Source organism: Echinops telfairi, unplaced genomic scaffold (assembly GCF_000313985.2).
Source record: "Echinops telfairi isolate 266 unplaced genomic scaffold, ASM31398v2 ScPeMD7_7416;HRSCAF=8454, whole genome shotgun sequence".
Classification (NCBI taxonomy): Eukaryota; Metazoa; Chordata; class Mammalia; order Afrosoricida; family Tenrecidae; genus Echinops; species Echinops telfairi.
The window spans coordinates 1,146,259-1,157,611 of NW_022111316.1; the positions used below are offsets into that span (position 1 = coordinate 1,146,259).

The 11,353-nt window shown below is 57.6% G+C and overlaps 2 protein-coding genes across 2 annotated transcripts in view; one reads left to right on the forward strand and one right to left on the reverse strand.

The window, feature by feature from the left end:
* The window catches only part of SLC15A3 (solute carrier family 15 member 3), a gene marked incomplete at its 5' end in the record, with an annotated part of 19,940 nt that extends 13,450 nt beyond the window's left edge, over positions 1 to 6,490 (forward strand). The window contains 3 exons of the mRNA XM_004715037.2: positions 2,596 to 2,754; positions 3,987 to 4,142; positions 6,203 to 6,490. Of these exons, the coding sequence (XP_004715094.1) occupies positions 2,596 to 2,754; positions 3,987 to 4,142; positions 6,203 to 6,357 (470 nt within the window). The remainder of the gene's footprint in view (positions 1 to 2,595; positions 2,755 to 3,986; positions 4,143 to 6,202) is intronic.
* Positions 6,410 to 11,353, reverse strand: part of TMEM132A (transmembrane protein 132A) — a 15,748-nt gene continuing 10,804 nt past the window's right edge. The window contains exons 8-11 of the mRNA XM_004714931.2: positions 9,578 to 9,780; positions 8,517 to 8,802; positions 8,030 to 8,221; positions 6,410 to 7,665 (exon numbers count right to left, since the gene is read on the reverse strand). Of these exons, the coding sequence (XP_004714988.1) occupies positions 6,652 to 7,665; positions 8,030 to 8,221; positions 8,517 to 8,802; positions 9,578 to 9,780 (1,695 nt within the window). The 3' untranslated portion in view covers positions 6,410 to 6,651. The remainder of the gene's footprint in view (positions 7,666 to 8,029; positions 8,222 to 8,516; positions 8,803 to 9,577; positions 9,781 to 11,353) is intronic.

The window sequence follows — 11,353 nt, forward strand, 5'->3', positions numbered from 1 at the left end:
TTTTATTGGGGACGCATACAACTCTTATCACACTTCATTGTGTCAAGGGCATTTGTACATTTGTTGCCCTCATCATTCTCAAAACATTTGCTTTCTGCTTGAGCCCTTGGTATCAGCTTATTTTTTTCCCTCCCTCCCCATTCTCTCCTTCCTCATGAACCCTTGATAATTTATAAATTATTATTTATAAATTTATGAATTATTATAATTTTATCATATCTTACACTGCCTGATGTCTCCCTTCACCCACTTTTCTGTTGTCCATCCCCCAGGGAGGGGGTTATATGTAATCGGTTCCCCCATTCTACCCCACCTTCCCTCCATCCACCCTCCCAGTATTGCTACTCTCACCACTGGTCCTGAGGGGTTCATCTGTCCTGGATTGCCTGTGTTTCCAGTTCCTCTCTGCACCAGTAAACATCCTCTGGCCTAGCCAGGTTTGCCAGGTAGAATTGGGATCATGATAGTGGGGGGGAGGAAGCATTTAAGAACTAGAGGAATGTTGTGTGTTTCATTGATGCTACACTGTACCTTGACTGACTCGTCTCCTCCCCGTGACCCCTTTGCAAAGGGATATCCAGTTGCCTACAGATGGACCTTGGGTCCCCACCCCACACTCCCCCTCATTCAGGATGATATGATTTTTTTGCTCTTTGGTGCTTGATACCTGATCCCTTCGACACCTCGTGATCACACAGGCTGGTGTGCTTCTTCCATGTGGGCTTTGTTGTTTCTGGGCTACATAGACAATTGTTTACCTTCAAGCCTTTAAGACCCCAGGCGCCCTATCCTTCGATAGCCGGGCACCAACAGCCTTCTTCACCACACTTGCTTATGCACACATTTGTCTTCAGTGTCCGTAGGGGAAGGTGAGCACACAATGATGATTTTTTATTCTTTGATGCTTGATACCTGATCCCTTCGATACCTCTTGATCCCACAGACAGGTGTGCTTCTTCCATGTGGGTTTTGTTGCTTCTGGGCTAGATGGCTGCTTGTTTACCTTCAAGCCTTTAAGACCCCAGGTCTTGTGATAGCCGGGCACCATCAACTTTCTTCATCACACTTGCTTATGTACACATTTGATTTCAGCGATCTTGTTGGGAAGGTATGCATCATGGAATGTCAGTTTCATAGAAGAAAGTGTTCTTGCATTGAGAGAGTACTTGAGTGGAGGCACTGTATTAAAGGGCCATGGCATTAGGAAGGTTGAGAACCACTGCTCTAAGCGTTTCGAGGCTACCAGTTACAGCGAGAGCCCCTACTCCATTTTGGGTCTTGTCCTAAATTCAGCCTCCCCAAAGTTCTTTCCAACCATGCATTGCAGTAGAGGAGGCATGGAGTGTCACAGTGTCACTGGCCAGCTTTGAGATCAGACACCAATCCAAAACCCAAACTCACAGCCATCTGACTCCTAGAGCACCCAAGGACAGGGTAGACTGCTCCTGTGGGTTTCTGAGATTATAATTCTGTATGGGAATAGAAAAGTCTTTGTTCTGCAGAGCAGCTGGTGGTTTTGAACTGCTGACCTTGAGGTTAGCAGCTTGATGCGAAAGCCACTATATCACAAGGGCTCCCTTGAAACTGAACACACCAGGGCCCAAATCCAGCCTTGACCACTGACCAAGCTTCGTGACTCTGGACTGGTGGCTTGGCCGAACTTTCCATTTCTTCATTCCATTTGCGAGAGTTGACTGCTAGCTGGCTGGTTCTCAAAGGGCTGTGTATTCATTATCATTGAGCACAAAACACAACTCTGAGCTTCCTGGCACCCGAAGCAAAAGGGGGAAGAGTTGAATTGGAACTCTTTGGTTTTTTGATAAAAGAATGTTTTATGGTGAATTCGAGGGGGCATTTACATTTCATACCATCGGCTCTGCATTCAAACCACTCACTGACATCCTCCTTCCTAACCCACCCTTCTCCTCTGATTTCTCTCCTTCAAGGAATCTCCCTCTCACCCAAGTCAATACCTGCCAACCTCCTAGTCTGTTGTCATCTTCCCTACCATGCTCTCCCTCCCTTGGGAACCTCCAAAGCCCATTTCCTTTGGCATGTCGGTCTTGGTATTGGTGTTTAGCCTTATAGTACTGCTCTCATATGATATTGGTCCTTTGGGGCTTGACTGACTTCACAGAACTGATGCTCTCCAGGTCCTCCCCAGAAACGAGGTACTTGGTGTTTCATCATTGCTTTTCGGGGATGCATAGTATTCCATTGTCTGCATGTACCAATGTTTCTTTACCCTTTCTTCTACTGATGGGCACTGGGGCTGTTTCCAGCTTCTTGCTGTGTGAGCAGTGCTGGGATGTATGGGTCTGTCCGTGTCCTGGCTGGTACTTCTTCAGCGTCTCGTGTGGGGTTTCCCTTCCCAGCTGAGGTGGCGCCATATTGCTTTTTACAGCAGTTGTACAAGAACTCAACTTCTGACCCCTCCCCGGGTCAGTATTCTTTTCCTTCCCTACTGCCCCTTCGATCACTGGCTACTTTATGAGGTCCCTGCACCCCACCCCACCCCCAGCGTGTGTCCTGCAGTGGGCTCAGCGGGATGGGGTGGGCTCAGCTGCAGCAGCACCTCCTCTCTGCCCCCTTCAGGCATCCTGGAGATGGAGCGCTTACAGTACATCCACCACAATGAGACGGTGCCCCAGCAGATTGGCCAGGACACGTACTATGCTGCGCCACTGTCCATCGGCTGGCAGATCCCCCAGTACCTGCTCATCGGCATCAGTGAGATTTTCGCCAGCATCCCAGGTATCCTGGGTCCCCTCCTGCTCCCCCGCCAGTGATTGGCTGGGCCTGGATGGGCACAGCCGCTGGGGGCTCGTCATCAGGGAGCAAGGCGCTGTTTGAGGGCTGGGCTGCTCTGTGCAGCGGGCATCTGTTAACACCCACTGTGTGCCCAGCACAGCAGTGTGCCCTGGGAGCGTGCAGGCGCAATGACACCTTTGCACCAGCTCTGCACCTCCTCGTGCCCCTGCCCAGTGCCCTGCTCCCGACTTTGTGTCTGCACAGTGGCTGCCCCCTGTCTTAGACTTCAGGTGGGCTTGCATGTACCCTGCAGGTAAAACTGCTGCAGGTTCTACAACCAGCAGAGGAACCGGGCTCACTGCACTGCAGCCCTGGGCCCAGGCTCTGTGGGGACTTGACGCATGCACTCAGTGTCCAGGGGGGCCGACAGTCCTGCCATCAGGAACCCAGCTGCTTCAGGAGGGCTCGGAGTGTTGGGGTAACCCTCTGGTGGGAGGTGGGAAGGCCCTTGAACTGGGCTCTGGAGGAGGGCGAACTCAGCAAGTAAGGCAGGAGCTTACCGGCAGGGGGCCCGACTTCAACACAGACACCAAGGCCTGGCATCGTGCGTGTGCCGAGGCTGGTGGGAAGCCTGGTGGAAAGTGTGGCTGGGTGGGAGAAGGGAAACCCCACACAGCTGGGGTGCCAGGAGGCACAGGAGTTCACATGAGGCTCAGGGGTTCAGCCTGATGTTGGGATTTCTCATGAGAGCAATAGGACACCCTCCTCCTTACGGCTTTTTTGGACAAGGATGGGACCGCACCTGAGGCCCATGTGGCTGAGTGAGCCCTGGGCAGCAGCTTTGGGAAGATGGACAGGGGCCCGGCAGGAAAGGAGCAGGGCTGGGGTCTGTCTGGGACAGCAGGGACAGAGAGGAGAGCTTACCCTCAGATGGGCATCTTAGGTTGAATCAAAATGATTTGGTGGCTTTGAAGGTGGGCAGGGGGCAGGAGGTGAGGGACAGGGTGGTGCATTTACCGAACTGGGAACCCTGGAGGAGGTGGGTGGGGGGTGGCAGAGTGTTCTGGGGGCATCGTGCCAAACAGCCAGGTGATGTTCAACTTGGTGTGACTGGTGCACACGTTGTCGCTGCCACAGGAGTGGATGGCCATACAGGGAGGCCAGGATGGAGATCCGGGTGACTGGATGGACCCAGCTGCCTGTCTCCCCGCTCCTCAGCCCCTCCCTCTCTGCAGGCCTCGAGTTCGCCTACTCAGAGGCCCCCCGGGCCATGAAGGGGGCCGTCATGGGCATCTTCTTCTGCTTGTCCGGGGTGGGCTCACTGCTGGGCTCCGGCCTGGTGGCCCTGCTGACCCTGCCGAGGGGCTGGCTGCATTGCCCAGAGGACTTTGGTGAGTGTGGGGCCTCCCTGGAGGGGGACACGGGTGGAGGGGGGCTACGAGAGGAGGTGGCCAGGGCTGAGTGCAGAACAAGGTGGGGGGGTGGGCTGGGAGAGCACCATCCCAGCCCACCCGTGGCCACTAAGCCACAGCCTGACCTCCCTCCCCAACTGCCAGAGAGGGCGCCCCAAACACAGTGGGTCTCCGAGGCCCATCTTGCTTCTGAAAGGCGATCCTTGTGGCTGCAGGGTCCAGCTGGGCCCTGCAACATGGTCAGGTATCACATAACGTCCATTTGGGCCACATCCATGGTCCTATAAGGCTCTAATAGATTCAGAAGTCCAGACTGGAGGAGAGGTGGCGAACGTTACAGCTTCCTGCATCCAAGACAGATGCCTCACGCCTCTTGTGCACAGAGTGGCTACATGGCCAGGGACAGACTACCACACGTGCAGCCTGTGAGACACACACCTGGTGGTCTCCCTCGCTCTCACTGCCACCGGGTTGATGCTGACTCACAGTGGACCTGAGAGGACCATGCAGAACTGCCCTTGGGGGTTTCTGAGAACAGATCTTTCTGAGAGCAGATGGTCTCGTCATTCTCCCATGTGAAGGGGGTTCTCTCACTGCCACCAAGCCGAATCCACCTAAGAGCGAGCTGGCAGGACTGAGAACTGCCCCTCTGGATTTCCAAGACGGTAATCTTTATGGGAGCAGAAAGCCTCAACTTTCTCCCTTGGAGCGGCTCGTGGGCTCGAACTACTGACCTTGGAGTTAGCAGTGTAATGCATAACCCATGACTCCACCAAGGCTTACCATGTATCTCCCTGAGACTCAACTACGCCACACCCATCGAGTCCATTCTGACTCCTAGCGACCCTACAGGACAGGGTAGAGTGGCCCCTGTGAGTTTCCAAGACTGTCACTCTTTACAGGAGTAGAAAGCTTCATCCTTCTCCTGGGGAGCAGCTGGTGGATTCAAACTGCTGACCTTGGGGTTAGCATACCAACACCCAACCACGATGCCACCGGGGCCCTTTGCTATCGCCATCATCATCATAGACCCCTCTGTTACTGACTTCTGTATGTGCTGTCCTATCTAAAAAGTGCAGCGAAGGCAGCGGCGCCCAGTCTCAGGTGCTGCACATCCAGTGCTCCGGCACTGTGAGTGATTCCTTGGCACACATTACTGTCAAGTGCATCGCGTGGCTCCCAAACATGGTAGAACCAGTGCTGGCAAGAACAGCAACGGGAGACAATGGGGAAGAATCGGTTTGGAAGTGAAACAGAAGCTTCCCCCCCAGAAAAACCCACTCACTGCCATCCAGTCGATAACAACTTACAGCGACCCTGGAGGACCCCGGAGAACTGCCTCTGTGGGTTTCTGAGACTGCACCTCGTTACAGGAGTAGAGAGCACCTTTCTCCTATGGAGCAGCTGGTGGTTTTGAACGGCTGACCTTGCAGTTAGCAGCCAACTGCATTGTAACCACTATGCTCCCAGGGCTCCTCACTGAACAGCACAAAGGTAGGAAAACTGGGGTTGGTGACTGCTCACCACTTAGGCGTGTGCACTCAGCCATCGCCTCGCTCCTCAAAAACAAAGAAGAAATTCCCCAGGCTGTCAAGGATCGGCTCCAGAAAGCCAGAAGGCTGACGAACATCTGCGGGCGGCCTATAGCTGATGTGCAGAAATGACTCATGGTGGGGACCGAGGACCCAGCACAGAAGTCAATTCCTCTGGGCACATTGACAAGCGCAGCCGAGGCAGGAAGCCTGTTGGAGATGCTTACAGAATAGCAGGACTGGTGTCCGAATCACAGGCAGTCCTACTTCGCAGATGTAGTGTGGCCCGAGCGTGAGCCAGTGAACGCTGGCTGGATCTGTGTTTCAAGGACGCCCCCCCAGGAATAGCTAGGGAAAAGGGGAGCTGTAGCTGTCACTAGAGATGCTCCAGGCAGCCAGGCTCTACAAGGGTATCTGCCCAGGACCTCCAAACCCTGTCCACTTCCCATGGGGCTGGGAGGCAGTGGACCCCTGCCCTGACCCCATTGCCAACCCCTCCTTCCCCAGGGAACATCAACAATTGCCGGATGGACCTCTACTTCTTCCTGCTGGCCGGGATCCAGGCTGCCACGGCCCTCTTATTCCTCTGGATTTCTCACCGCTATGAGCGGGTGGTCCAGAACCCCACCTCCCAACACCAGGCTAGCAGGGACAGGGGCTGACCATGCCCCCACCCCGACTCTGCTGGGCACAAGAGACAGCCACTGACATGACTACGATTCCCTTCTGGCTTTATTCTGTATCCACCACGGAATGAAATGGTTCCCATAAATAAGGGACATGAGCCCTTCCTCACACCATGGTCTGGGACAAGGGACAGGGCACAGGGGGCCTGGATGGGTGTCCTTGTGTTGCGGGGCCAGGCAGGGGACATGGGTCACAGGCACCAGAGCAGGCGAGGCATGCCGGGGGTGCTCTGGGGCCGAGCCTTGCTGCCCAGTGGGCGTGGGGCTGGGTCAGGAGCTGCCTCGGATCCTTTCCATGTAGGTACGCAGCTCCTCGGGGTCCTTCAGCCCCATGTCCTCACACACCCAGCGGATGTCCTCCTCGCCCGCCACCAGGATGGACTGCACCGCAGGGGCGCCCACAGGCTCCTCGGGCAATTGGGCGGGGGGCGCTGGTGCAAAGGTCACAAACTCCACGCGCTTCCGCCGCCCGCCAGCCTCCTTCCGGGCCAGCGTGCTGGTGGCGTCAGAGGCCGGGGCTGGGGCCTCCCCTCCGCCCCCGCTCTCACAGGGGCAGCCCCCCTCCCCCTTGGCCAGGCCAGGGGACCGCCGGTCCAGCTGGCGGCTCAGCTCCTCCTGGTCAGTGCCCAGCCAGACCCAGTTGTGGGGCTGCGGGGAGGCGGTGTCGCCAGCGCTGTCCGGAGGCTCCTTGCGCTGGTAACGCAGCACGAAGACCACACCGTTGACCAGGAAGATGAGGATGGCCAGGCAGAAGATGCCCAGCAGAGCGTACATGCCCAGCTCGAGGTCAGTGACCCGCTGAGGGGCGGGCACCATCTCCTCCTCCTCTTCTTCCCCCTCCTCCTCTTCTCTGGCCTCAGCCTCCTCCTCTGCCCGCTCAAACTTGCCCCTCACTCCCCTGCTGTCCTCCCCACCACCCAATGCTCGCTGTCTACCACCCAGGCTGGCCTCTGTGGCCACTGGGTTCCAGGCGGGGCTGGATGGGAGGGCAGCGGCTGGGGTGGGGGCTGGAGGGGGCCCCAGCCAGGCAGTACCAGAGGCCAGGGGCACTCGGTGGCGGCCACGGCGGCAGGGCTCGGCTGGGTGCAGAGCCACATGCAGGGGCAGCCCCTCAGCGCCCGCCCCACTCACCACCACCCCGAGCTGGGCACCCCGCTCCTCGGCCGGCAAGATGGCGCTGGGCTCCTCAGCCGAGATGGACAGTCCCAGGTCACGGCGGTCGTACAGCTCGGCGGGGGCCAGCGTGTGGTCCGAGAAGGACAGCCAGAGGGAGAGGGCCACTTCCTGTGGGACACACGGACACAGGCAGAGACACGCAAGGGCACGCACGCATGCACAGAGAGACCACTCCCACAGAGACAGGCCACACGCAGCAGACCGGAGGGGAAACAGAGAGATGGGCAGGTGAACACAACACAGGGAGAGAGAGGACTGGCGTCAACCACGGAGAGCCATCTAGTCGGCCTCCCACTGCCACGCTCCAGCCAGCCAGCTTGATTACCTCCGGCCATGGAGAGCTCACGACTGCACAGGCAACTAAGTCCTCATTTGGAAAACTCTAGGGATCCTCCCTTCCCCCCCCAACCCCTTCTGTCCTCACCCTCCAACGGGACATGTCGTCCTCCTCCCCCTGACCCCCAGCCATCACCTGCTTGGGGGCAGGAAGGGCTGACTGTGCCCGGCACGTGGCTGTGACCTCCCCAGGGTGGGTGGTGCCCCGGCTCAGGGCCAGCGATATGCCCATCACGGGCTGCACTCGCAGCTCCAGCACCGAGACCTTGTCGTCCGTCACAGCCAGGGCCTGCTCTCCCAGGATGGAGTCAGACAGCGGAGAAGACACCTGCGGGGGAGTGGGGAGGGGAGGGGGTCATTCCCAGCTCCCCATCCTTCATACTCCAACTACGGGTCTAAATGTAACTCAGTTACAGCCCCATCCCTAAGGGGCAGGCCTTACCAGCTCTCACCCAACCCTACATACTGGGGACCCACATCCCCTACTCTCATGCAACCTCCAGTCAGCTCGGCACAAACCTAGGCTGCATGTTTCTCCCTCAGCCCCTCCTGCTTGCCTCATTATACCCAAGCATTCGGGGCCCCCTACAGTCTGCTTCCCTCCAGCGCCCCCACCCACCTACCTCGATGGAGGTGACACCAGGCTCTCGGCCCACCAGGACGTGGCCTCCCTCCAGCGTGGCTATGTGCGGGTCCTGCACTCGGGCGTGGGGCGCCACAAGGTGGGACACGTCCAGTAGCCAGTCCGGGCCGAGCAGGTGGGTGAGGCGGCGGCCGCCGTCCAGCGGGTGGGCCGCAAAGGGGGCGAGGAAGCGCACGCCGGCCCGCTGGTACTGTAGGCGGCACCCTCGGGCGCGCCGTTCAGCCTCTTCTGTGGCACTGCCTGCTGCAGCCTCAGGCTCCTGGACCCTAAGAGGGGTGTGGTGTAAGCATGGCCCCGCCCACTACCGGAGCCCTCGGAGCGCCACCACCCCACACCACACACACACACCTCCAGCGCACACGCCCTGCCCACCAACAGGCTCTGGACTCTCGTCCTTCAACCAGGCACACCTAGCAGGGTCAGCCCTGTGCACCTGGAGGTGCTGATGCCCTCCTCCGGCTCCTATGGAGACCACCGACACTCATAAAGGGTACCTGGGGATGGATGGCTTGACCCGCCCCTTCTGCTCTGAGAGCCACAGGTTCATTCAACATCAGCCCCACAAGGTAGCTCCTTGGATATTGGGGATCTAGTGGTGGGCAGCATACTGCAAGCCCAAACCAGTGCTGTGTAGTCCATTCCGACACATGGCCACCCCGCTAGGACAGCACCGAACTGTGCCACAGCGGGCTGCCATCTCTAAGAAGGCAGATTGCCAGGCATTTCTGCTGCTGCACCATGGGGCTGGGTCCGAATCAACTGTAGGCACGCAGTCCAGTCCATGCCCATTTCCACCACCCCGGGACCAGTGAACAGAAAAGAAAAAAAGCCTTGGCTAGTGGTGGTGGGCGCGGGGGATGGTGCACGTAGAACCGCCGGATGGCAAAAGAGAGCTTGGAGGTTGGCAGTTTCCAAGACTGGTCAGAGGCTGGGTGGTGAGGGGCAGGGGTAGGCGAGAAGGAGCTTCAGGCAACTGGGGGATGGGTCAAGCCCACGTGAGGTCCACGGCTGCGCACGAAGTCCCCCAAGGCCTCCACTCACCCCTCAGGCGGGCCAGGGACCCTCCAGCCACGGACTTGCTCCAGGGTGGTGTCGGTCAGCTCGATGCGCAGGGGCAGGAGCGGGGCCCACACGGTCAGCCGCAGGGAGGCCCGCAGCCGGCGCCACCAGAAGTCCACCCGAACCCCCAGTGCCCCCCGGCTCTCCTTGCCGGCCACGAACACTGTGTCGCAGGTCTCGGACACCTGTGGGAGGGCGGAGGGCGGGGGTCGGGCTGAGCCAGGTGGGCCAGAGAGGGCCTAAGAAGCCACGGCGGAGCTGGAATCCTGTTCTGTCTTTCGCCGTAAGGGATGGTGTGTTGACTTGTGGGCTAAACCACTGTCCTTAAAGCGATCACTGTTGGCCAAGGTCCGCAGCCTTCTCTGAGCTCACCTGGGGCTCAGGAGGGGCCACGTACGAGAGGAAGGGTCCTCCTGGCAGAGGAGGGTCTCGAACTCACAAAAGATGGCTGCTTGTGAGTGTAACACTTTTCCCACAGAGCTGGCTGGGTCTGTAGAAACACAGGCTTCCTGCTTCCCCTACAGAGCTTCAAACTGCAGAAAGGTTCTCAATAAACAACACAAAACACCAAAGTCACCGTCATCATGTTGATTCCAACTCACAGCGACCCCTCAGGACAGAATAGAGCTATTCCTGTGGGTGTCTAAGATGGGAACCCATTACGGGCGTAAGAAGGCTTGTCTTTCTCCTGCCCAGCTGACCTTGCAGTTAGCAGCCCAATCTTACCCACTGCGCCACCAGGGCTCCCTAATGAATAGCACAAGCATCCTACTGTGACAGTTCTTAGGTTTTTAAAGTGTTCAGAAGCAAGGATGCTACTTGGAGGACTGAGGTGGGCCTGGCCCAAGCCACGGCATCTTCAATCACCTCCTATGCACGTGGAAGTTGGGCGGTGACCAAGTAAGGTAAAGAAAAACGGATGCCTTTGAATGATGACGCTGGCGGAGAAGCTTGGAAGGGCCATGGACTGCTAGGAGAACAAACAGATCTTTCTTGGAAGAAATACAGCCAGAAGGTTCGTCTCACATACTTTGGGCGTGTCCTCAGGAGAGACCCGTCCCTGGAGAAGGACATCATGCTTGGTGGAATAGAGGGGCAGGGAAAGAGAGCAAGGCCCTCCACGAGAGGGACTGACACCGGGGCTGGAACCATGGGCTCCAGCCCAGGAACAGCTGTGAGGACTGGAGGGTGATCGGAAGAACTGGACAGTGCCACCAACAGTAAGATTCTAGCAGCAATAGCTTTCATTGTTCACGTCGGAGACCGTCGTACACCAAGACCAAGCCACTGCCAGCGGGTCAATTCTGACTCCTAGCGACTATAGGACAGAGCAGAACTGCTGCCGCTGTGGGTTTCCAAGATGGAATCTTTGTGGGTGCAAACAGCCTCCTCTTTCTCCTGTGGTGTGGCTGGTGGCTTTGAACTACAACCTACCAGTGAGTGCTCCATTGCTTAGCCCACCGTGCCATGAAGGTGTTCTGGATACTGTTTCAGGTGCTTTTAATTCTGACAACAACCAAATAGATGCGTACCCATCCTATCACGTGGGAAAACTGAGGCTTGGAGAAAGTCAGTGATCTGCCGAAGATCACACAGCTAGTAGAGAGCAATGCCAGGGTGCAAAGGGAAACGTTGCGATCCTGCAATACGTGCTCTGACCCAGGGTTTCCCAAAGTGGGTGAGACCACCTGGGATGATCCGCGGGGGGTGGGGGGTCGGGGAGGGGGGGACACCTGTACTTTATCTAGGAGAAGGGCT